This window comes from Vulpes vulpes, chromosome 7, assembly GCF_048418805.1.
Source record: "Vulpes vulpes isolate BD-2025 chromosome 7, VulVul3, whole genome shotgun sequence".
NCBI lineage: Eukaryota > Metazoa > Chordata > Mammalia > Carnivora > Canidae > Vulpes > Vulpes vulpes.
This window is the reverse complement of record NC_132786.1, coordinates 18,904,081-18,929,174: the sequence shown is the minus strand read 5'-3', so window position 1 is coordinate 18,929,174 and position 25,094 is coordinate 18,904,081. Positions and strand designations below refer to the sequence as shown.

At 50.7% G+C, this 25,094-nt stretch overlaps 1 protein-coding gene across 5 annotated transcripts; it reads left to right on the top strand.

The window, feature by feature from the left end:
• The first annotated feature begins 1,444 nt into the window (after positions 1-1,444).
• On the top strand, positions 1,445-24,829 carry ZNF746 (zinc finger protein 746). 5 transcript variants are annotated; one of them, XM_072763083.1, is made up of 7 exons: positions 1,445-1,707; positions 4,729-5,028; positions 5,112-5,238; positions 6,385-6,498; positions 19,912-20,103; positions 20,586-20,711; positions 22,073-24,829. In XM_072763083.1, exons 1-7 carry the CDS (start codon positions 1,684-1,686, stop codon positions 23,134-23,136), a joined length of 1,947 nt encoding a protein of 648 aa, XP_072619184.1. In that variant the 5' UTR covers positions 1,445-1,683; the 3' UTR covers positions 23,137-24,829. The 5 variants fall into 5 exon arrangements, with proteins under 5 accessions (XP_072619184.1, XP_072619183.1, XP_072619187.1 ...); XM_072763082.1 differs by having other exon boundaries at positions 1,446-1,707; positions 22,070-24,829; XM_072763086.1 differs by having other exon boundaries at positions 1,447-1,707; positions 5,157-5,238.
• Positions 24,830-25,094: the final 265 nt, after the last annotated feature.

Genomic DNA, 25,094 nt, shown 5'->3' with positions numbered 1-25,094 from the left:
TGTTAGAAAATGTGTAAAAACGGCCCGTGGTCTTACTGTGAAGGAAAACGGAAACTACTCTGTGTTCATCTATATGCCTCCAAACTGGCACGTGTGTTGTTTTTTTTTTTTTTCTTTTACACAAGACTGAGATCATTCTGGACAGGCTTCTCCTCTTAAAATACCACGAACATCTTCCCACACCAAGTTCTTCACCAAAATAATTATAAATATGGTATTGTGTTCATTCCATTTAGAAATATTTGTTATAATAAACACATTACAGAGAATTCTAAGTGGCTGCCTACCGGGATTTACCCGACTATTTTCCTATTGTTGGAGGGATTTATTCCATCTCAACCCAACACAGACGTGAGCTGCAGCTGTCTAACTAAATAAATACATGAAAAGCCCAGATTGCCTGGCAGGACCTAGAGCAGCAGAGGCGACGTGGCAGGTGCCCTTGTGGAGAAGGCGCTGGTCCCCTGGGCTCGCAGGGAGAGCGGCTGCTGTCGCCGCGGTCACACCCCCACCCCCGCGCGGCTGGTCCCTGGAGCTTTTATGCGCGGGTCTCCGGCGCGTGGGGTCCAGAGCGCGAGGCGGGCGGGTCGGGGGCGGGGTCCGGGCGGAGACTGAGTGCACACGGGGCTCTAGGCCGGTGGGTCCCGGGGTGGGGGGTGGGGGGAATCTGGAGGCCAGTGGGTCGGAGGTCAGGGGCCAGTGGGTGCGGCAGCGTTGGTGCGGGGGGAGGGAAAACTGAGTCAAGCCGCGTCGGTGGCCGGTGGTTCAGGGGGTCGGGGGCTGGCAGGTCGGCTGGCCCGTGGGTCGGACAGCGCCCGTGGGTCCACGTGGGTCTGTGGGTCAGTGAGTCAGGGCCCGGGGTCAGGAGGCCGGTGGGGCGGGCAGCGTCGGCGGGCGGGTGGACTGGTGGATCCGGAGGTCGGGGCGGTCGGGGAGTCGGGGGGAGGGGGGTCAGGGGGTCAGGGGGTCGGAAGGTCCGGAGTGGAGTCGGAGGCCGGTGGGTTGCGGAGTCGGGGGGGTCGGAGGGTCCGGAGTCGGGGGGTCAGCAGGCCGGGGGGTCGGGGGGTCGGGGGGCCGGGGGGCCGGGGGGGGGGGGTCGGGGGGCCGGGGAGGGGCGCCCGGGAGGGGGTCGGAGGGTCCGGAGTCGGGGGGTCAGCAGGCCGGGGGGTCGGGGGGTCGGGGGGCCGGGGAGGGGCGCCCGGGAGGGGGTCGGAGGGTCCGGAGTCGGGGGGTCAGCAGGCCGGGGGTCGGAAGACCCAGATCCAGGTGATCCGCAGGCGGGTGGTCCGGCGGGTGGGTGGGTCTGCTGGGCGCTGGGCGGGGCGGGGCGGGGCGGGGCGGGGCGGGCGCCGCGCCTGCCGTTCGCCTCTCCGGGCTGCAGGTGGGGCTGTGCGGCCGCGCTGCCTCCAGGAAGCCTCACGGGCCTGCGCCGGCTCCCAGGATGCAGTGTGGACCGGCCGGGCGCTGACGGCGGCGGCGCGTCTGCGGGCGGAGCGGCGCGGGCCGGCCAGCGAGGAGCGCGGCGACGCGGGCGGGGAAGGCTGGGCCGGGCGGGCGCCGCCTGCGGAGAGGCCGGGGGCCGGCCTGCGTGGAGCCGCGCGGCGGCGGCGGCGGCGGCGGCGGCGGCGGCGGCGGCGGCGGCGGCGGCGACTTCCTCCGGGCCGGGCCGGACAGCGCACGGCCATGGCCGAGGCGGCCGCGGCTCCGGTAAGGGCGGCCCGCGCGCACCGACGCGCGGACTCGGGGCCCGGGCCCAGCACTCGGCGCCGCAGGCCCCGGGGAGGGGCTCCGTGGGCCGCGCCGGGCCCCCGGGCCTGGGCCCTGGCGAGCGGGGCGCGGGGTCCGCCGGGGCCTACGGCGCCCCGGTCGGGCCCCCATCCGCGGCCGAGCCCGAGCTGGGCGGAACGGCCGTGCCCGCAGCGGAGGCCGCCCCACGCCGAGTTCCTGCAGCCCTCCGCGGCTTCCTGCCCCCGCCCCATCCGCTGGCCCCTTCATCTCCGCGCCCCCACCCCGCGTCTCCTTTCTCTGCCCACCGCTCTGCCTCAGCGTTCCTACCCCCCAGCTCCCCCCAGCGGCCTGGTGGCACCTGGGAGGTGTCCGAAGCGGCTTCGATTCCGCACACACCGAGTGCCCAGCCCGATCGAGGTCGGGGCGGAAGACAGCTGCTCCCTCTTGTAGAAGCAGGCAGGCACCAGCCCTGTTAGCATTATTTTGTCCTCACAACAAACCTGTAGGGTAGGTGCTCGTTCCGTCACACAAAAGAAACACCCGAGGCCTGGAGAAGTTAACTTGCCTGGGATCGCACAGCTAGAAAGTGTGTGAAAAGACACAGTTGGTCTGTGTTCAGGGGCATGTTGTGTGTTGGGGGATCAGGCAGGTACCCTGGTGACAGTAGTGCAAACAAAGAGGTGAGTGGTTCTTGCATTGAGGTAGAAAGGTGCTGTGGGAGGGCAGGGGAAGGAGAGGGAGGGGCTGGCACCCCTTCCTGACCTGTGCTTCTGTGATTTGAGCTGGGCTTTTAGGGAAGGCTGGGATTTCATCCGGCGGAGTGGACCAGTGGAACTTTTCAGGTAGGGAGGTTGGCTGGCACTCCCAGAGAGAAGACAGTGCCCAGCATGTTCAAGGACTAGAAAGCAGTCACTGCTCCCTGGGAGATGGTTTTGGTAGGGAGGCAGTGGGAGAGAAGGCTGCAGGGAGAGTTGGAAGGGGTTTTAATGCCTGGACTTCATCCTGTGGGTGCAGAGTCCTTGAAGAAGTCTCTTACCATCAGGTCCTCCCAAGGATAGGGCTTCTGCTCTCTTGGCAGGAGCCTGAGGACAACCCCATATTATCCACCCACCATTTAGTAAGGAGCTGGGCCTGAGCAGAAACAGCCACCACCTCCCACTAAATGGGGTGAAGGTCTTATACAGGGCTCCCTGCCCCATTAAAATGGTGAGCACACTGTGTGTGCCTTAACTGTTTATAAGGGAGTTGAGTTTATGCGGGTGTCCTTTTCCTGCAACGCAAAGTTTGCAGTAATATGGCAGTCAACTGCATGTGGAGGCTGAATAGGATTTCAGCAGCTGGGGAGCTGGGTGATGAATCAAATGGATACTTCTGGAGCGAACTCTTGGAGGCTGGAGTCAGATGGCAGGGACTGATCAGAAAGGATAAGAGGGCAAGGAAGGAATAGCAGCTGTCAAGGGTGGCCTGAGGTGCCAGCCCAGCACAGACCCTGCAGCCTTGGGGCAGAAGCACCCACCCCTGGAGAGCAAGAGTCCCTCCAGGGGCTCTCTGCCTATCCAGCTGCTCCCATCCTTGGAGACCAAGTGAGAAAGCCCCTTTTTTTGGGTCAGAGGTCATCTGATGCAGCCTCCCTCCAAACAACCACAGAAGCACTGATGGTGCTTGATGGTTTTTTGTTTTGTTTTGTTTTGTTTTTTGTTTTTTTGTTTTTTGGAGGTTTTTTTGGCCTCTGCTCTTACTCTCCTCTCACTGTTTGCTGTAGTTCTCAATGACTTTCTCCAAATGAGCCCACGCTGGTTCCTACTAGTCATTTCATTATGCAGATAGTCACCAATCATTTGTTTGGGAAGAGTTTCCAGGATGTTGTAAGGAAACATCCGTCCTCAGGCACTGCCAGAAGAAGGCACAGATGTCTGGACCTTCTCTCTGACCCAGGGGTCCCACCTTCAGATATGGGTTGGGCAGGTGGTTCAGCCCCTACCCAAAGCAAAATGTACCCTTTCCTCAGGGTCTCCCAACTGCCAGTCAGGTCATTCAAGCTACCATGTGAACTTTCCAGCAACAGGGAAGTAAGTCACTGCTTGGGAGAAGCTTTATGACAGTTGTCTTACATACAAAAGTCTAGCCTTATGGCATGTGTTTTACCTTAAAATCTGTAAGGTGTGCCATTGATCCTGGGGTAGTTACAAAAATGTCTCAGACCCTTGAGAGGGGTGGGTATGGTGAGAGAAACAGACTCTGGGGCCCCAGTGGACCTGTGTTGATTTTGTCCCCTTGACCAGCCACACTACCTGTGTCAAAAAGTCTAACTCTTGGCCAGGGGAGATTTACACTAATGGTGATGTTTAGTTTAAGGAGGAGCAGCTGGGAGGAGACCATCTGATTGTACTGGGGGAAGAGGAATTAGCTGTTTGATTTTTATGTTTATTAAAAAGAGGCACGAGATGCTTTAAAAAAAAAAAAAAAAAGGAAAAAAAAAGCAGTTGAGCAATGCTCATGTTTGTGCCGGTTCAGTGAACCAGCTGTTTTTTTTGCTAGGTCATCATCCGTAGACAGTTCCTGTGTGATTATGATGGGAGGTGCTGGCTGGGCTCTAGTAAATCTGCAGTTTACTATTTATCCCCTGAAAGGCGCTGGCAGTGCTAAGTCACTGTTTATTTAACAGAATTGCGCTGAGCACCTTCCACGGGCCACGTGCTGTGCTACAAAAGATGCAGTGCTGCCTTCAGAGAGCTGGGCTGGGCAGATGCAGGAGGGCACCAGGCAGGGCAGTGAGTGACAGGCCGTGGAGGGAAGGTGGTGCACAGCGCACATCGGTGGTGCCTGGGTTACCCAGAGGAGCTGATAGCTAGGCTGAGATCGTGCATGTGGCACAGAGAATCCCCACTTTCAATAGGAGCTCTGCGCCCCTTGCCAAGCCCCCCTCCCCCTGGGGGAGAGGGGCTCCAGGAACGTGGTGGAGGGATTGAGTGGTCACAGACTTCTCTTTGTTTCTGAAAGATTTCTCCGTGGACGATGGCAGCCACAATTCAGGCCATGGAGAGGAAGATCGAATCGCAGGCTGCCCGCTTGCTTTCCCTAGAAGGGCGGACAGGGATGGCCGAGAAGAAGCTGGCGGACTGCGAGAAGACGGCTGTGGAGTTCGGGAACCAGCTGGAGGGCAAGTGGGCCGTGCTGGGGACCCTGCTGCAGGAGTATGGGCTGCTGCAGAGGCGGCTGGAGAACATGGAGAACCTGCTGAAAAACCGAAATTTCTGGATTCTGCGGCTGCCACCAGGCAGCAAAGGAGAAGTCCCCAAGGTATCCCTTGGGCACCTGGGGTGGGATGGCCTGAGGGGTGGTGCCTATAAGTGTGTGGGTGAGCGTGTGTGACACTGTTCCAGGTGCCTGTGACCTTTGATGATGTAGCCGTGTATCTCTCTGAGCAGGAGTGGGGCAAGCTGGACGAGTGGCAGAAGGAGCTCTACAAGCACGTGATGCGGGGCAACTACGAGACACTGGTGTCCCTGGGTAAGGCCTGATACTCATTTTTCTGTTAAATGTGATTTTAAGTGTCCCCATACTCCTCTCCATGCTGGTGGCTTTCGTCACCAGGATGTGTAAATCACTAGAAACTCTGACCGTGCAAAGAGTTATTTTCTCCTTTTACTAAAGATGAGTACCAGATGACCAAGTCGAAAGCTCCCTGTACCTGGTGAAGTTCACAGGTTGCCAGACAGAGAGGGGTGGTGGCATTTCTCCTAACCAGGCACGGAGCATGGACGCCTCTGTCCTGCTGAGACAGAGTCAAGCCTCTGGCTGCTCTCAGGTCTAGGATGTCATGGGCTCAGATTCCTTTGGCCTTTTCTTACAGGAATATGTGGTCTTTCTGGTAACATTCCTCTGGGTTAGTGAAGAATCTGGGCAGACCATGCTTCCCATGGCCAGTGCTATCTTCATCCCTCGAGGCTCTGCTCCCTCAGACCCTGGGGCCACTGTCACTGTCCACACATGGTAGCCCCAAGAGGCTGTTCCTTCCAGGGCTTCTTTCCTCTTGGCACAGTTTTGGTTTCTGTGTGACCTCAGATCTGTAGGCTGTAAGGCATGCTCAGTGAAGATGGGAACAGGTGTAGGCGTGACATTATATTTCAGTTTGAAGAAATACACTGCTGCCTAATAGGGAGACTCTACCAGTGTTTCTTCACCTGGGCACTGACATTTGGGGCCAGATGATTGTTGTGGGGCTGGTCTGTACAGTGTGGGATGTTCAGCAGCAGCTGGTCTTGACCCACCAGTGCCAGGAGCATTTCACCCCCCAACCCCTGGTCGTGACAGTCAAAAGTGTCAGAGCAGCCTGGATGGCTCAGTGGTTTAGCACTGCCATCAACCCAGGGCCTGATCCTGGGGACCCAGGATCGAGTCCCGCGTCGAGCTCCCTCTATGGAGTCTGCATCTCCCTCTGCCTGTGTCTCTCATGAATAAATTAAAAAAAAAAAAAAAAAAAGACACCAAACTGCTGAATGTCCCCTAGGAGACAAAATTGCCTGTGGTGGAGAACCAGTGCTCTATACTAATCTAGAAGTTTCATTTCTTGGCCACTCTTGGATTCCCAGGCTGCCTGTCCCCAGCTCTGAATGGGACTCCATGGCCAAAGCTAACCTTTGTGTCCTTCCTCAGACTATGCCATCTCCAAGCCCGAGGTCCTCTCCCAGACCGAACAGGGGAAGGAGCCGTGTAGCTGGCGTCGCCCTGGCCCCAAGGTTCCAGATGTTCCTGTGGACCCAAGTCCAGGTGAGGAGCTGAGAGAAGGCAAGGGACACCAGGCAGTCAGGTGGAAACAGGGAAGTAAAGGGCCACAGGGTGTATGACCTTTCCAGGAAGGGCCAAGAAGAAACCTCAGACTCGAATGTTTTAAGTCTAAGTTTTTTAATAGTTATGACCTATAGCCTGTTCTGCAGACACTCCAGGAATACTTCCCAGTGTGGAAAACAGGCAGCAAACCTAGTCTTTTAGAAGAGAGATAGGGCAGCCCCGGTGGCTCAGTGGTTTAGCACCATCTTCAGCTCAGGGCCTGATCCTGGAGACCTGAGATCAAGTCCCACGTCGGGGAGCCTGCTTCTCCCTCTGCCTGTGTCTCTGCCTCTCTCTGTGTGTGTGTGTGTGTGTGTGTGTGTGTGTGTGTCTCATGAATAAATATATAAAATTAAAAAAAAAAAAAAGAAGAAGTAAAATTCTAAAAAAAGAAAAGAGATAGAGCCAGTGCACAGATCAGGGGAAGAGAAGATAGGACATTGATCGGGAAGGTAGGAGTGTGTTGAAGACAAAATTTGATTCCTTCCCAGTGTTCTGAAGAGCCAGCCTTACCCCCAGCCAGGAGCCAATCCCAGTGGCTGGCCACATGTTTCAACATGATTATAACGACAGATTTATTTAAGGTGGATCTGGATACCCGATATCCCTGCCTCAGATCTTCCTGGAGCCAGCCAGCACCTCTGAAAGTTCAGGAGGAGGCAGGTGGCTGCGTGAGGAAAGCCAGGTTACTGAAGTGAGGCCCTCGGCAGGTGCGGGGAGGTGACAGTCCGTCCCTGGCCAGGAGACCCTGCCTCTGCAGGCTCAGCCCACTTTCTGCACAGAACTGCCTTGCCTGTCCCACCTGCCTCGGGTTCCCCTGTCTGAATGCCTGTGTTACTAAAAAAGTCCTACTGTGTTTCCTTTGTGATTACTGACATGCGTCTTCCACCGCAAGTAGGCAAGTAGAGTGTCATGCTGCCAGAGCAGCCCATGTGCAGAGCCGGCCACACAGTCGGTGTTCAGGACAGCCGTCACCAGTTGAGTTCCACAGACATCCCTTGAGACTATGCTAGGTGCCAAGGCCAGAGCTGGAAGGGGAGGACAGAGAGATCACTAAGCAGAACGCTCTGTGGATGGAGAAGAGGCTTAGATGTGGAGCCTGGCTTCCTAGCCTGGGGTGGGGGGACAGATGTGGGGGCCTCTCCGCTTCCCACCCTGCCACTCATGAATGTGAGAATGGGCCCAGAAATACGGTGGCTGCTGGTGAGACCCCCAACCTGCCCTCCCCTCCAACACAAATTCCGCCTTCCACCTCCCCTGACATCGAGGACCCTATTACCCCACCCACATCAGCTGGAAAAGCCCTACCCCACCCCCCAGCTCGCTCCGCACCCTGTCTGTGCTTGCGCAGCCCCTTGTTGGACCTGCCGTCCCACTTGTCTTCAGTTCCTAAATTTTCCCACTGCTTTGGGGCACTCAGTCCCTAGCAAGGCCTCAGATCCCCAGGCTCTCCCCGAGCATCCCCCTCATTCTTGTCCAAATGAGTCCTAGCTCTTCTTGCATCCTGGAGCCTGCATCCACTGCGGCCCACCCCTTCCTCACATCCAGGGCAGCCGTGTCCCTGCTCCTCCATGTGGCCCCTGTGCTCCCCTCCTCCCTGGAAACCCCACCTCTCCCTCAGTTGCCTCCTGCAGACCCTGTCTCCGCTCCTGCCATTCTGGCCAGCTAGGGCAGCATTCCCAGAGGCCCTGTGAGGTCCCCAGCCTCCGCTCCCCCTCCACCACCCACCCTAAGGTCACTCCCCGCCCCAGCACCCACTGCAGACAGTGATGCACCCCTCCCATCATCTCAGTTTGAACCTGCCCCCACCCCGTACCCCTCTCCTTCTTTTGCAGATCTCTCTTCCTAGGCCCTGACCCCAGCATCCAGCCCGTTCATGGCCCAGCTGGTCCTGGGTTCCCTCTTTGCCCAGCCAAGGCTCTGGCCCAGTGTCACCCTCGCCCCCTCACCCCTCTTCGTCATTGTACTCACCTGGCAGAACTGTAATCTTGGTTAAATCTGCACCTGCTCCCACGCAGCTGCACACGGCTGGATAGACCTCCTGAGCCCTGTTTTTCTCACCTGCAGGCTGGGGGGCCTTCAGCACTGCCCCCCCAGTCACCCAGTGTCTCCTTGGTCCATTCAATTGCCCAGAGGTTGGCAAACTCTGGCCCACAGGTCAAATCACCCACTGTGTTTTTTTGGCCCACCAGAAGACCTGTCTCCACTGGGCATCAGACCCAGCGCAGGCTACCTTGGTGAGGCCTCAGGTTGCCTCCCCATCCTTCCCACCAGCCTCTGCCTTTGCTGTCACTTGTCCAGTTTGGACACTGACCACTCATGACCCCACATCCCTGCAGCAACTGCCCCATTTCTACCTTCGTGTCCTGCTCCCCAGGAGCACCCTCCTCCAGTGCCTGTTTTCTCCCATTCCTCTTCCCACTCTGGAGGCCCTTCCATCAATACTCCGGTCAAGGCCACAGGGGCCCCCCATGGCATTAAAGATCTGGTCTTACCATTGGTGACATTTGCCACCATTGCTCACTTTCTTCCCAGCTTCATTTCTTTGATGGTGCTTCCCCTCCTGGTTTTCTCCTGCCTTACTTAACACCTTTCCTTTGCTGTTTCCTGGTGTTCTTCCTGACCTCTGCGCTTCAGGGTGTCCTCCCTCCTCCCTCCACACCCACACTTGCCATCCTGGCAGTGGCTGTGAGGGCTCTGCATGCCACCTCTGTGCCAACAGCTCCCACAGTGCCCTTGTCCAGCTCCTCCCTGAATTCTGCACCCCCAGCTGCCTGGTCTGTCTCCACTTGGATGGGATAGACATCTTGTGCCAAGTACGTGCCCAGCAGATCTCCTCCTCCCCTCATCCCTCCACTCAGTGTCTCCTCTGCCCTCCCTTCAGTTGCAGGCCAAGACCCAGAGGTCAGCCTCAACCCTTCCTCACACCTACATCCATTGGAACTTCTAGAAGCTAGCACTCCCTCCAGACTCATCCGGAATGCTATCACATCTCATCTCCTTTACCCTGCCACCCAAACCCATCATCTCTTGTGATTCCCCTCCCAACCAGCCTGCCCACTCCTGCACTATTCAGTCCCCCGGATTAAGCCCTATGTTCTTTGCTTCCAAACCCCTTACTGGCTTCCCTCTGACTCAGATACTTTGGCTTATTTTTCTGTTAATATCTTGCTCCCTCTGTTCCTGCCATACCATCCTCCTTGCTGTCCCCCCAACACTCGGGGCTGTTCCAGGCTCTGAGCCTTTGCACGCACAGTGCCCTGTGTGGGGAATGCCCTTCAGGTACTCCCCAGGCTCCACCCATTCCCTCCTTTGGGGTTCTGACTTAAAATTTAAAATTGTCACCTTATTTAAAATTGCAGCCCCTTTCCCCACCCAGAACTCCCAGTGTCCTTTTCCTGCTTTGGTTTGTTCCACAGCAGATAGCATCATCTAGTATATGTATTTCTAGATTGTTATATATCTTTCATACTTACAGAGTTGATAGAGGTAGATATTACACATATTTCAGAGAGAGAGAGATGATAGATTTCATATTTATAGATTTCTGTATGGCCGGCCAGGCTCTCCCCATTAAGATGTGAATATCAAAAGGACAAGTACTTTTATTTCTTGTGTTCATACAATCATTCCAGGCCCCTCAAATACTGACTAGCACAGAGTAGGAATTCAATTATTTGTTGAATGTATGTAGTGTACAGAATTTAAAATACTTGTGTATTAAAATAGGTGTGTTAAATTCCTTGTTAGATTTCCTAGACTCATTCTTCCCCATGGTAACCAGTTGTCCAGAAGTTGATGTTTATCTCGTCCTTTCTACCCACATTTTAAAACTTTTATTTAAAGCTATTATGTATATATGTAACCACAAGGAATATATGATACAGTTTCGTGTGTTTTGAGAAATGGTATAAATGTCATTGTATTTATCACTCAATTATCATGTATTTCAGATTTGTGTCTGTTGATCATTTTATTTTATTTTATTCTTTTTTTTTAAGTTCCTTTACTTTTTTTTTTTTAATTTATTTTTGATAGTCACACAGAGAAAGAGAGAGGCAGAGACATAGGCAGAGGGAGAAGCAGGCTCCATGCACCGGGAGCCCGACGTGGGATTCGATCCCGGGTCTCCAGGATCGTGCCCTGGGCCAAAGGCAGGCGCTAAACCGCTGCGCCACCTGGGGATCCCGATCATTAATTTTAACAGATGCTTAATATCTGTTCTCCAAAGCAACTTTGTTCCCATTTGTTCTCCATTGGTCTGTTGATTTGCATTTAAGCTGTTTCTGATTTTTCACTCTCACGAGTGATACCACAGTGGGCAGAGACACAGAGACACCCGTCTCTCTGTGTCCCTGCACTGCGGGCTCTCCGGGGAACAGACCCAGGGCAGACCCCCCGCATCACCGGGCATACTTGGCACCCTCACCATTGCCATGGTGACACAGCTTGTACTGCTCCCATCAGCAGTTACAAGTACCTGTTGTCTTACATCTTTGCCCTCCTTCAGCATTAGATTCTTGTCAATCTGATGGAGGTTGAAATGACATCTTATTTTAATTTTCATTTCCCCGACTCTTACTGAAGTGGAGCATCCTTTTCATGTTTATTTGGTTTCTTCAGTGAATTGTCTCTTTCTGTTTTTCTACTGGTGCTTTTCACTCTCTTATTGATTCAGACTTCTGTATGTATACAGGTTCTGGATACAAACCCTTTGTCTCTTATTTGCATTACAAATATCTTCCCGGTCTGGGGCAGGTGTTTTAACTTTGTTGTGCTTGCATAGATGTCTTAATTTGGGGTCCAGTCAAACTTTCCAGTTTTTTCCTTTATAATCTGCTTTTCCTGTCATAGGATAGCCTTCCCTACCTCACTCCAGGTCAGAAAGACTTTCTTCTCCATCTTCTGACAAAACTTTGAAGTTTTGCTTTGCACATTTAAGTCTTTAATCTCTCAAGAATTAATATTTGTGTAGGTTGCCAGGGAGAATTTAAATTCCCCCCCCCCCCCCCACAAGGACATCTGATTTCCCAAAAAAGTCTGCTGAATATTCTGTCTTTTCTCCAATGATTTGTAATGCCAGCCTGGTGATGAACCAGGTTCCCATGCATGCGTGCACAGTTTCTGGGCTCTTTATTCAGGTGTTTTGGTCTCTGTCTGCCTCTATGCCAACACTTGCTGTTTTAGCTTCATAAGAAGCCCTCAATCTAGAAGACCAAGCCTTCCCTACTTGCTCTTCAAAACTTTTCTTGGCTGTTGTTCAACCTTTGTTCTGAGTTTCAGAATCTTCATGTCAAATTCTCAGAAAATCCTGCTGGAATTTTGATTGGAACTGCATGTACTTTCTCATTTCATTTCTGGAGAATTAGCCTCCTCACAACATGAGCCCCTCTCCCCCAGGAGAAGACTCACCGAGTGAAGGCTTCTGTGCGGCTTGAATAGACTCCATCGTTTTCTCTGATCATTGTTTCTGTTGTGAGTGGCATTTTCACATTAAGTTCATTCTAAATAGTTATTACAAGTATGCAGCTCTGCTGTTGACTTTCTTTAGTAAAAGACCACTTCAGCTCAACTTTCTAATCATTTCTAATAATTGACTTGTCAGTTTAGGTTCTCATGGATTTTTTTTCTGTAGACAACACGAAAGTTATCTCTTCTTTTAAAATCGTTACAACTTTTATCACTTCTCCTCTCGGCCTTTGGGCTAAGATCCAGTGTAAAATCGTTACAAATTTTATTATTTTTCTTGTTCAGCAGTTTGGCCAGGATGTTGTTAAGTCCTGGGGATAACCAGCATCCTGATCTGTGCGAGGTGCTTCGAAGGTCTCAGCAGTAAGGATGATTTTTGCCATAGACTTTTGATGATACTCTCATAAAAGTTTATAGATGTTTTGTTTCCTTCCACTTCTGGATGAAGTTACTGTGAGCAAGTGTTGCATTGTATCAAATGGGTTTTGTTGGTTTTGCTTTCTTAATTTTGTTTTGTTTCTTTAAAACATTGAAAAAAAAAAAACATTGTACCTGTATCATACATAACATTAACAAATGGGTAGAGAATGAAATCTATGGGCACCCCGGGTCGCTCAGCTGGGTGGCTCAGCTGTTTAGCACTGCCTTCAGCCCAGGGCCTAATCCTGGAGACCTGTGGTTGAATCCGACGTTGGGCTCCCTGCATGAAGCCTGCTTCTCCCTCTGCCTATGTCTCTGCCTCTCTCTCTCTCTCTTCTCTCTCTCTATATATATATGAATAGATAAATTTAAAAAAAAAAGAATGAAATCCATGTAACCCTTAGAGAATAAGCGTGGACCCCCACATTCTCAGTACCCCTGCATCAGAAATAGGTCACAAGGGATCCCTGGGTGGCGCAGCGGTTTGGCGCCTGCCTTTGGCCCAGGGCGCGATCCTGGAGACCTGGAATCGAATCCCACGTCAGGCTCCCGGTGCATGGAGCCTGCTTCTCCCTCTGCCTGTGTCTCTGCCTCTCTCTCTCTCTGTGTGTGACTATCATAAATAAATAAAAATTTAAAAAAAAAAATAAAAAAAGAAATAGGTCACAACCAGAACCTTCTATCACCCTCTCCGATCCCATCCCCCTCCCTTCCTTTTACAAATAAACAGAAAATCTAGACATAGACGTGATCCATCCCTTGCTTTTCTTTACATTTTTATACCGTATGTATTATGTTCCTAAATAACATTTTGAACTTTTTATGAATGAGATCACACCATCTATATTCTTCTTTAGCTTGCTTTCCTCACTGGACATTGTTTCTGAGAATCATCCATGGTGACGCAGTACAGCTGCCCTCATTCCTTCCCATGACTGTATGATTTTCTGTTTTACGACTGGGATACAGTGCATTCCTTCCTTCTGTTGATGGGCGTTTGTGTTGTTTCTAACATTTTTGCTTTTAGGAACAATGCTGTTGTGAACATTATGGTGCATGAGTAAAAGTTTCCCTAGGTGTAGTCCCAGGATTGAACAGCCAGGTTGTAGGAAAGGTGCATGTTTGACTTTTCCAGGTAACATCTGGGAGTGCTCCGTAAAGGGACCCCACCCGCCAGCACCTGTGCACAGTGCCCAGACACCCAATAACAACAACAGGTCCCCATGGCACCTCATCCTCGCCAGCCCTGGAAATGCCTCACATCCTCACTTCTGCCCATCGGGTGGGAGTGCATTGGTTGAAGATTCCTATTTTAACACATGCATTTTCCTAATTAAGGAGACTGAACATTATACCCTCTGTTTATAGGCCATTTGTATTTCCTTTTCTGTGAAATGCCTGTTTATGGCTTTTGTGCGTTTTTCTTTTGTTTTCCTGTTACTTACTCATTTGTAGAAGCTCCTTTCATGTTCTGCGTGTTAATCTTTTTCTCAGGTGTGTGTATTGCCAATATCTTCTCCATATATGGTATATTTTAAAGAACAGATGCTTTTGATTTTAATGTACTTGGACTTTACCTTTATGGTTTGTCCTTTTTTTGGTCACAATTAAGAAATTTACCCTACCTCAAGGCAATAAGATCTCACATCTTCTTCTAAGAGTTCTGTCTTTCACATTCAGGCTCTTGGCTGTGAGGCCGGGACCCTGGTTCTTTCTCACTAGTTCTTTGGGTCTTCTTTTCCTTTGCTCTTTGGGCTCATCTTCCTAATTACCTTATACCAAGTTCCATGAAAAATCCAGTTGAGATTGTGATGGGAATTATATTCACCCTATTAATCACGTTGGAGAGAACGGATCCCTTTGCCATATGGAGGCATGTTATTTGTGAATGGCCTAAGCCCCTCCATTTAGCTCATTTGTCTGGTATGCCTCAATGAAGTTTTAGAATTTTCTCCAAAGAAGATCTTGTACAGTTTGTTGTTGTTAGATATATTCCTAGGTTCCTTGTATTATTTTAAAATTTTTTTCCATGTATTATCAGTGGTGCCTTTTGTTGTTGTTTTTTGTAGAGAGTTTAAGAGCTGGGAGGGGAGCAGCAGAGGGAGGGAGAATCTTAAGCAGGCTGCACACCCAGCACAGAGCCCAAAGCGGGGCTCAGTCTCATGACCCTGAGATCAACACCTGAGCCTAAACCAAGAATCGGAAGCTTAACCAGCTGAGCCACCCAGGTGCCCCAGTGGTGCCTTTTTTTCACCTACTTTTTGTTTGTTGCTGGCATATGCTGGGGGCTGGGGAGGGTGGGCAGGGAACTCCTTTTCCCAGCACTTTTTCTCATGTAGTAGAGGCTCAATTATATGATATACTGTCTCTCTCTCTCTGCCCCCGGGCATCCCTCCACGGAGCCCACCAGGAACATACCTCATCATCAGAGAGTGTGCAAGCAGAGTTGGACAAGCACAGTCCTTGCCCATCCATCTTCCTCCCTTGGAGCACCTGGCCACCTCCAGGGGCCAGGCCATCTCTGTTCTGCTTGGTATAGGTTCCTTCACTATGGTCCAGTGGCGGACTTCCTATCCTAGAGTCAGTACTAGAGTCCCTCTTGCCCACTGGTAATATTCAGTTATCAGTAGTAAAACTAGCTTACCCTCACCTGCCTTCCTCTTTTATTTCTCTGTTAAGCTCCAGGACAGGGAAGAAAAATAGTATTTGATGGACTCCCTTAAAACCCTTTTTGAAAATGTACAAAAATCCAGTTGTCTTATATTTATTGATATTTCTAAGAACCTTGCTCAAAATCTCATTATGGCTAATAACAGTTCTAATAATTGTCTGCTGATCCTCAGATCTTCTGAAAAGAGAATCATATCCTCTAGGAGTAATAAGAATTTTTTGTTTCCTTTCAAATCTTTATGGTTTATTTTCCTTTTGTTTTATGGTGCTGGCTGAGAACTTACAAGAAATCCTTAAATAGAAGTGGTGATAGTGGTATCCTTGGTTAATGATTTTAAAGAGAATGCTTTTAGGGATGCCTGGGTGGCTCAGTAGTTGAGCATCTGCCTTCAGCTCAGGGTGTGATCCTGGGGTCCTGGGATCAAGTCCCACATCGGGCTTCCCACAGGGAGCCTGCTTTTCCCTCTGCCTAGGTCTCTACCTCCCTCTGTTTGTCTCTCATAAATAAATAAATAAGATCTTTGAACAACAACAAAAAAAGGATGCTTTTAAACTTTTCACATTGCATCTAACATTTGTTAAAAGTTTATCAGTGCCCTTTTATTAGGTTAAAGAAGCTGCCTGGATTTCCAGTTGACTAGATATTCCTAAAAAGAATAGACATTCAATTTTTCTAAAATACTGTTTTGGTAAAAAAAAAAAAAAAAAAATACTGTTTTGGTGTCTGTTGAGATGATTATGTGTTTTTCTCCTTTAACTTGCTAATATGATAAATTGTGTGATTTTAATCCAATTTTGTAATCTTGGAATAAACCTAACTTAGTCATGATCCTTTATATATATATTGCTGGATTTAATACTCTAGTTATTTTGTTTAGGATTTTTGAATCTTTGTTCATGAGTGAGACTGGTCTATATGATTTTACTTTCTCAGACTCTGTCTACTTTTGATATTAAAGATATAAGCTATGATGTGATCCCTTTTTATTTGCTCAGAGGGTTTGTGTAATATTGGAATTACCCGTTCCTTGAATTTTGAGTAAAAAATACTGGTGAGGCCATCTAGGTTCTAGTTTTCTTTGTAGGGGAGATTCTTGTCTACTGATTTAAGTTGTTTAATAGGTATAGGACTACTCAGGTTTTCTATTTTTTAGTCAGTTTTAGCAAGTTCTAGTTTTTCTAAGGAATTTGTCCATTTCCCCAGAGTTTACAAATTATTTGTTATCTTTTTAATCTCTGCTACTTTTTAAAATTTGTATTTATTCATTAGAGAGAAAGCAGGGGGAGGGGGAGAGGGAGAAGCAGACTCCCTGCTGAGCAGGGAGCCCGATGTGGAGCTACATCCAGGATCCCAGGATCACTGCCTGAGCCCCAGGCAGACGCTTCACCAACTGAAGCCACGCAGGCACCCCTAATCTCTGCTGTTCCTATAATCACTTTCTTTTTTCATTCTCCTTGTTGGTTATTGGTGCTTTCTGCTTTTTGTTTGATAATCTGTTAGGGATATAGTGGCTTAATATTCTCTTCAAAAAAACAGCTTTTGGCTCTCTATATTCTATCTTTGTGTTCTCTTTTGTTAATTTACACTCTCATATAATTTCTTGTCTTCTACTTTTCAAAGGATTTCTGTTGATGTTAGTTCTTTTTTTTTTTTTTTTTTTTTTTGGTTCTTTTCTTGCATCTTGCATTGACTGCTTGACCCTTAGTTTTCTACCTATCTTCTCTCTCTCTCTCTCTCTCTCTCTCTCTCTTTTAGATTTTATTTATTTATTTGAGAGAGAGAGGGAGAGATCACAAGCAGCGGGAGCAGCAGGCAGAGGGAGAAGGAGAAGCAGGCTCCCAGCTGAACAGGGAGCCCGACCCAGGGCTCGATTGCAGGACCCCAGGATCATGACCTGAGCCAAAGGCAGAAGCTTAACCAACTAAACCACCCAGGTGCCCCTCTCTTAATATAAACATACGAGGTCATAAAATTCCTCTAAGTACTACCATTGTAGACATAGACCACACATTTTGACAAATAATATCTTAATTAGCTTGGGTTAAATAAACTATTGTTAAACTTAATTTCACCTGTTTCTCTTTATTTATTTATTTACTTACTTACATAGTACTAGAAAATCTAGAATGAGCTATGTGGCCTGCCCAGTTTCTCCAACGGACAGTGCTGATTGTGGTCACTAGCGTGTTCGGATTCTCACCCACCATCTTGAATTGTGTTTTGACTTTAGACCACTTTTTCTATATTTCTTTTTTTACTACCCCTCCTTTGCGAGTTCTCCATTTAGATTCTTCCTCAAACTATTATTTTTTATTAGTTTGAAGTTCTATGTTCTGTTTCTGTTCTTTTACTTTTTTTTTAATTTATCTTAAGATTTTATTTATTTATTCATGAGAGACGCAGAGAGAGAGAGAGAGAGAGAGAGAGAGAGGCAGAGACACAGGCAGAGGGAGAAGCAGGCTCCATGCAGAAAGCCCGACACAGGACTCGATCCTGGGACTCCAGGATCACGCCCCAGGTCGAAGGCAGATGCTTAACTGCTGAGCCACCCAGGCGTCCCTGGGTGAAACTAGAAGACAGAACTAACTAGAAGTTAGTTTTCTAGTTTGAAAAGTTCTATGTTCTGTTTCTGTTCTTTTATTTTTTTTTAATTTATCTTAAGATTTTATTTATTTATTCATGAGAGACGCAGAGAGAGAGAGAGAGAGAGAGAGGCAGAGACACAGGCAGAGGGAGAAGCAGGCTCCATGCAGAAAGCCCGACACAGGACTCGATCCTGGGACTCCAGGATCACGCCCCAGGTCGAAGGCAGATGCTTAACTGCTGAGCCACCCAGGTGTCCCTGTTTCTGTTCTTTTAGAGGTGACTTTAGGAGAATTTTTTTTTTCCCCAAATAGAAGTCTGTTGTGGGTTTGTCAGTGACAGACTCCCATTCTGTGTTTGTACAGGAGTTTTTGTGTGTCTGAAAATACTCTTGTTCCATTCCTGTATTTGAGGGTTGTGGATTCTCGGGTGAATGTTACTTTCTCCTAGCCCCTCGAAGATGCTTTGCTGAGAGGAGGAAGTTGAGAAGTCAGCCACCTGTCTAGCCATTGTGGCCTGGTGGGCCATCTGCCTTTCTCTCTGCCAAACAGACCTCTGACTCCTACCACAGCATGCCTGGGCATGGATTTCTTCCTCTTGATCCAGCTTTAATTTTCAATAGTTTTCAACAGTTTGGGAAATTTTGCAATGTTATCTCTCTGAATATCACCTTGCCCACCTCCTCCCTGCTTGTTTATTCTGGAACATTTTTGTACTATCCTTAGTAACTGAGGACGTCTCTTCATATCTTCAACTCCATCCATCGTTTCTTATCTGTCTTCTAGTTAGCGCACCATCCATCCCCTGCTCAGTTGTTTGTGTTATGTTCTTTTGCCCTATAGATTGGATTTTTACATTACAGTTATTGTATTTTATTGTATTTTGTTCTTTTCCAAAATCTGGTCAGTTTTGATACTCTCTTATTTATCGGCCTCTCCCCCTTTTTGTTTTTTCCATATGAAACTTTATACTCTGCATATGATAATCCCAGTGTTGGCATCTCTACAGGCCCAGATCCTGCAGTGTTTGACCTCTGCTGACCCACTGACACGACTACTTTTACTATCAGCGTGTGATTGGTTGTGATTTTGGTAATGGCTCAGTGCTGTCCTCCTGAGACTCACTGTCCACCTCTGCGGGTCCTCGGGAGCCACTTGAAAGCCTCAAGGCCACTCCATGGTGTGACTTGGCACCAGATACCCTTGGGTTGTGGTGTGTCAGTCCCTCGGGTGGGACTTGGGTCCCCATATCCTTCAACTTTGTTCTTTTTCCCCTACTCCTTGGGAGTGAATGCAGCTGCAGCTCTCCTGTCATTTGGCTCCTCTTCTGGTTACAGGTTTAGTTTTCTCACAGGGACCTGAGTTGTGGGGGGATGTGGGGTGTCCCTGCAGAGCAGGTTTGCATTTTCCCGTGCTGGGGGTGGCCTCCTGTGCTGCCATGGTGGTCAGCCAACGTTTCTGTGAATTTCTCAGCTTTGGGTCTCTACATCATGTGGGGGGCACAAATTCAGTGTGGATGTGGGGAAATTCTAATTTCTTAGGGTGGCTGTCCCATCCCACTCATGGCCCCAGGCAGGTGGCAGCTTCCTTGTAGCGCCCTCAGGTGGATGGAGTTTCACTAGTCCCCAGCTCACTGATGGGACAGAGCCTCCTGGCTCTGGGCTTCGTGCAGGCAGCTCAGCGGTGCTCCCAGCTTCACCTGGACACCAAAGCCCAGCACCTAAGGCCTGTGTCCTGTTCCAGCAACTCTACAGGTCACTTGGCTCCTGTTTGAACTCTTGATTGGCTTTGTATTTGCCCTTTGATTCTTATATCTGGAATCTTTCTTTTCTGCTCACTTATATACATATATGGGGGTAAGGTTTTGGGAGATAGTTGGGGTTGCATTTTCTGTAGCATTTCTGTGTTAAAAGTGGGGGCAGGACTTCCCCAGAGCAGCTCAGTCTTCCCCATGGGCCAGAGGTCCAGCCCTGAGAATGCACTGTTACATTCCTCACCCTTTCCCACCCTACCCTGTGCTCAACACCGTGTAACCTCATGCTTTGCCCAGAAGGCTCTACTGGCCCTGCTTGCTTTGGTCTTGCATTCCCACCAGGTTCTTCCGCTGTTTGACCGTGGTAAGCCCCTGTCCCATTTCCTGAGCTGGATGTGTGTCCACCTGAGGGCCGAGGGGCCCTGATGCTGTATGTTCATGCACTTTCCCTTTCTTAGGCTCCGGGCCCCCAGTTCCTGCCCCTGACCTCTTAATGCAGATCAAGCAGGAGGGCGAGCTCCAGCTCCAGGAGCAGCAGGCTCTGGGGGTAGAGGCATGGGCAACTGGACAGCCAGATATCGGGGAGGAGCCATGGGGCCTCAGCCAGCTGGACTCCGGAGCAGGAGACGTCTCTACAGATGCTGCCTCTGGTGAGTGGCCGCAACTAGAACAGATACCAGGAACAAGGTGCAGGGACTAAGGGCAAGGTGTGGGGAAAGACCTTCTGGAAGCACTGTGGGGGCTGTGGGCTCTCAAACATCTAGCCTGATTCATTGAGAAGTTTCCCCACCTGAAGGCAGGGGGCCGTACCAAATGATATTTTGAAGCCCCTCCCCCCTCAGTTTGGTGATGCTCTTGTCCTGGTATGTCTCTGCCTGAACTTCATCAGCTGCACTCCTGTTCTTGCCCCCACCATCAGGCATTTAAATTGCCAGTTGCCTCGCAACCGAGAGGACTATATGAAATAGGCCGGTGACATCTGTGCTTCCTGTTGCCTCAGAGAAGGAGCAAAAGAAAACCTGGTGCAGAGAGGCAGGACTGTTATGCTCCCACAGAAGAGACCCAAGCAGGATCTGAGGGTCTAGCCTGCCCTTCCTTCCCCTAACCCATGGGTTCTGATCTCTCGTTGCAGGTGTCCACTCCAACTTTTCAACCACTATCCCACCCACTTCCTGGCAGGCGGACCTCCCTCCCCACCATCCTTCTTCAGCATGCTCAGACGGGACATTGAAGCTCAACACGGCAGCCTCCACAGAAGGTATGGGCTGGTAGAGAAAGGACGGGAAGGGGTCACGTCTGCCTGGAAGGTGGCCTCAGCCCAGGGCCTCACTTTTACTGGTGAACGGCCCTGACCTTTCAGCCACCAGGCTGCTAGGTGTCTGTGATGTTCGGACTCTGAACAGTCTGTCCTTTATCTCCTTCCAAAGTCTTATGCTTGAACAGCCTTTCTTAAGAATGTTTCCAACTGTCCCTTTCTCATATGGTCTTTTATTTTTTTTAGAGCTTTTATTTTTTTATTCATTTTTTAAATTCAGTTAATTAACATATAATGTATTATCAGTCTCAGAGGCAGAGATCAGTGATTCATCAGTCTTATATAACATCTAGTGCTCATCATGTCGCACCCTCCCCCATGCCTATCACCTAGTTTCCCTTTCCCCCAACCCGCCTCCCCTGCAGTGACCCTCAGTTTGTTTCCTATCTCATATGGTCTTAACTGGTCAACCCTGATACGCTGATGCCTTGAGAGGATGCCCCTCCTGCCCGTACTCAGCAACCCTGGCTCCAGGCTGACCTTGATACACCAAAACCAAACCAGAACGGCTTCTTAAATATCAATACCGCCAAAGACAGGCATGTGAGGGCCAGAATCAGGAAGAACCACTACCACATTTAGGGATTGTTTTTCTATTTACTCCTGTTTTGAAGGCCAGTTACCTATTACCTTAATCATTTCCATCATATTTTAGCACCCCCCCAAAAAATGTGACAAAAGCCTAGATCCCTGATATAAAACTTCAAGATGTGAGATTCAAATACATTTATATAAAATCAAAGACATTTTTACCATTTCATTAATATATTTATCATTAGGTAGCTGGCCTCATTTACTGAATCCTTGCTACCTTCCAAATAGCATGCTAAGTGCTTTCAGACACGTCATAGGGTTTAATCCTCCTACAACCCTATGATATAGGGTATCACAGATGAGCTGTTGATCAGAAAGTCACCCGAAGTCCACAGCTGGTCTGTGTTGGGGGGAGGAAGGGTTAAAGTACCATCGCAGATCCACCTCAGCCCAACAGTGTTTTTTGCCTATTGGCAACCTTGGCATCAGTGGTTCAACCTTAGGATAGATGTGTGATTAGCCTTTAATAGCCAAAGTGAACATGTAATGTGGTGAACAGATGTGATGGTGGCTTTACCTGTGAAGGTCCTCACCCCCCAGTTGGAGGCAGCCACATGACCACTGGGAGGATGCTCTGCTGAGCTGGATCCTGAGGTGGGGAGAGTAGGGCTGAGCAGTGGTAGTCCTGAAGCTGACACATGTATCGGTCTTCCTTCTCTAAGCAGGTGTGGGGACAGAATGATACTGGGTCTTTCTGTCTTTCTCAGCAGATGTAAAAATTGTGATAAAAACAGAAGTCCAGGAAGAGGAGGTGGTGGCCACACCAGTGCATCCTACTGACCTAGAGGCTCATGGGACCCTGTTTGGACCAGGCCAAGCCACAAGGTTTTTCCCTAGCCCCGTCCAGGAAGGAGCCTGGGAAAGCCAGGGCAGCTCCTTCCCCAGCCAGGACCCTGTGCTGGGGCTGAGAGAGCCCACCCGGCCAGAGCGGGACATGGGTGAGCTCAGCCCCGCGGTGGCCCAGGAGGAGACCCCTCCCGGGGACTGGCTCTTCGGGGGGGTCCGGTGGGGCTGGAATTTCAGGTGTAAGCCCCCCGTGGGCCTGAACCCAAGGACTGGGCCTGAAGGGGTGCCCTACAGCTCCCCTGACACCGGAGAGGCCGTGCTGGACCCCAGCCAGGCCCCGAGACCCTTCAGCGACCCCTGTAAATATCCCGGCCGGACCAAAGGCTTCGGCCACAAGCCGGGCCTGAAGAAGCACCCCGCGGCGCCCCCGGGAGGACGGCCCTTCACGTGCGCCACGTGCGGGAAGAGCTTCCAGCTGCAGGTCAGCCTGAGCGCGCACCAGCGCGGCTGCGGGCTGCCCGAGGGGGCGCCGGGGGCGCCGGGCGCTGCGGGCAGCGGGGCGCGGGACGGCAGCGCGCTGCGGTGCGGGGAGTGCGGCCGCTGCTTCACGCGCCCGGCGCACCTCATCCGCCACCGCATGCTGCACACGGGCGAGCGGCCCTTCCCCTGCACCGAGTGCGAGAAGCGCTTCACTGAGCGCTCCAAGCTCATCGACCACTACCGAACCCACACGGGCGTGCGGCCGTTCGCCTGCACCGTGTGCGGCAAGAGCTTCATCCGCAAGGACCACCTGCGCAAGCACCAGCGCAACCACGCGGCGGGGGCCAAGGCCCCGGTCCGCGGCCAGCCCCTCCCGCCCCTCCCGGCCGGGCCCCCGGACCCCTTCAAGAGCCCGGCCACCAAAGGACCCCTGGCCTCCACAGACCTTGTGACCGACTGGACTTGTGGCCTGAGCGTCCTGGGACCCAGCGACGGCGCAGACCTGTGAGGGGCACCCCCGTCCCGTCACCCCACCCCCAGCCCAGGCCACGGAGGTCGGAAGTCCCACCTGCGGACATCGAGTTGGACATCGGGGTGGCAGTGAAAGCGGGGACCCGGGAAAGCAAATTTCCGAGTTGCCGAACTGATCACTGGAGAAAGAGAAACTATCCGGCTTCCACCTCGAAACAAAATAGAATTCTCTGATTGTGAAACTGAGCAGCCTAGAATTTTAAGTAATTTAATTATGAAATTTTTTTTTTTTAATTCTTGGGGGAAAAAAAAAAAAGCTGGAAAATAGTCGTAGTACCAGTTTAAACTTCGTAGTGTACTTTTGGTTCCGGAGTGTGTGTTTGTGCCGGCCATGGCCTTACCAGGCCTGACGGTGAGCGGACCGGGAGTTGGCCAGCCCGGGACTCGGGGGGTGGGGGTGGGGTGGGGTGGTAGACTTCCGTGGCCCCACTGACTCCAAGGGATGGAATGATGGGCTGGTGGTGGCCGAGGATTTGGGGTTGCTGAGACCTCCATCCCACAGGCTGTGCTCAGCGCCGGGCAGATCTGGGCTTGGGGCTCCAGCTCCCCACCCCAAGTCAGCACCTCAGTTGTGCCCCCCCCACCTCGTGTCAACTGGGAGAAGGACTTGTCCACCAGTAGCCCGTCCCATTTCCCAGCTCTCCTCTACCTGAAAAGGCCCCCCAAAGTGCTGGCCTATGACTGGCCATCTGTCACCCCTATCAAAAGGGATCTAGGTGGTGTCACCCTGTGAGGTGACTCAGGGCCTTATAATGCGGAGTTATCTGAACACCAAGTGGTAGAGCTGCAGAGGGGAGAAGGCAGAGGCGGGCAAGTGGAACCCTTCAATGTCAGATACCAGCAGAGCCAGAAACAAAGCCTGGCCTGCCCACCCCCACATGGGGCTGCTTTCCACTCCAGTGAGATGCTTCTCTTTTCTTTTCTGTGTAGTGTTTCTTCATTGTCAAAATGCTTTCACTTCACGTCTCATTTGATTGCTGTGACCTTGTGAAGCACGCAGGACAAGTGTTCTTTCTTGTTAGAGACGAGGAAATAAATTCCTCAAAGGGGACACATCCCAGCCTCACACGGGGAGCGCACCTTGCTGTGCCAGCCTTTGAGGAGAGCCTCAGATTAGACAAGGCCCATCCATGGGAGGAGGGAAGGTTTCTGGTTTCACCCTCTTAAGATCTGTACCACATCTACCCTAGCAAAATCGTCAGGGGTCAGGATGTAGCTGAGCACTGGCCTTCTTGGTGTGTGAGCTCATCCCCACAGAGGGCGCGCGGTGGCAGGTCTGAGCGGCTGGGTCAGGGGCAAGGGCTTGCTCATTCCCCGTTTGACATCTTTGAGGTAGAATCAGAAATGGCCCAAGTCTCTTGATTCTACCACAATGCTGTCCCTACCACACAAGAATCCATTCCTGTTTTGTTGGAGCAGCCACTGATTCCCTCCCCCCCCTCCCCGAAATGGGTAATTTGTTTCTCCTGAGGAGCAAGAGACCATGGCATCCTCCCTTCAGTCAGCTCCCTCATGCGTACTTTTATTAGGCAATAGACTAGTTAAGAAAAATTGTTTCTATGTACTGTATATTTTGTACCTGTTTACACTTCTAATATTGATATAACTGATATTTTGAAAAACAAATGAAGAGGAAACATCCTGTTAAAATAAAACCTAACCAGCACCAAGGCGCTTTGGTTGGTTCCATTCTTAGCCATGTGCCTTGGGCACTGATGAACCTCGAAATACTTCTCGCTCGGGAGCTATGTGGCCAGCTTCTTCACACCGTCCTCCTGCCCTTAGTCACCTTGATCCCAGGGGGCCGCTGTCCCTGAGGGCTGCGAGTGCAAGAATCCAGAGAAGTTAGACTGCGGAGGGACAACTGTGACACATCCAGTCACTGTGCTTCAGGATTTAATCATGGTTTATGTAACTTGGCTTCATGTAATTTGA

Bases quoted from the DNA above. Each gene is read 5' to 3' on its own strand.
- ZNF746 (XM_072763082.1), top strand. From the start codon at position 1,684: ATGGCCGAGGCGGCCGCGGCTCCG. The intron at 1,708-4,728 runs GTAAGGGCGGCC...TGTTTCTGAAAG, and splicing joins CCGAGGCGGCCGCGGCTCCG to ATTTCTCCGTGGACGATGGC. The intron at 5,029-5,111 runs GTATCCCTTGGG...ACACTGTTCCAG, and splicing joins GCAAAGGAGAAGTCCCCAAG to GTGCCTGTGACCTTTGATGA.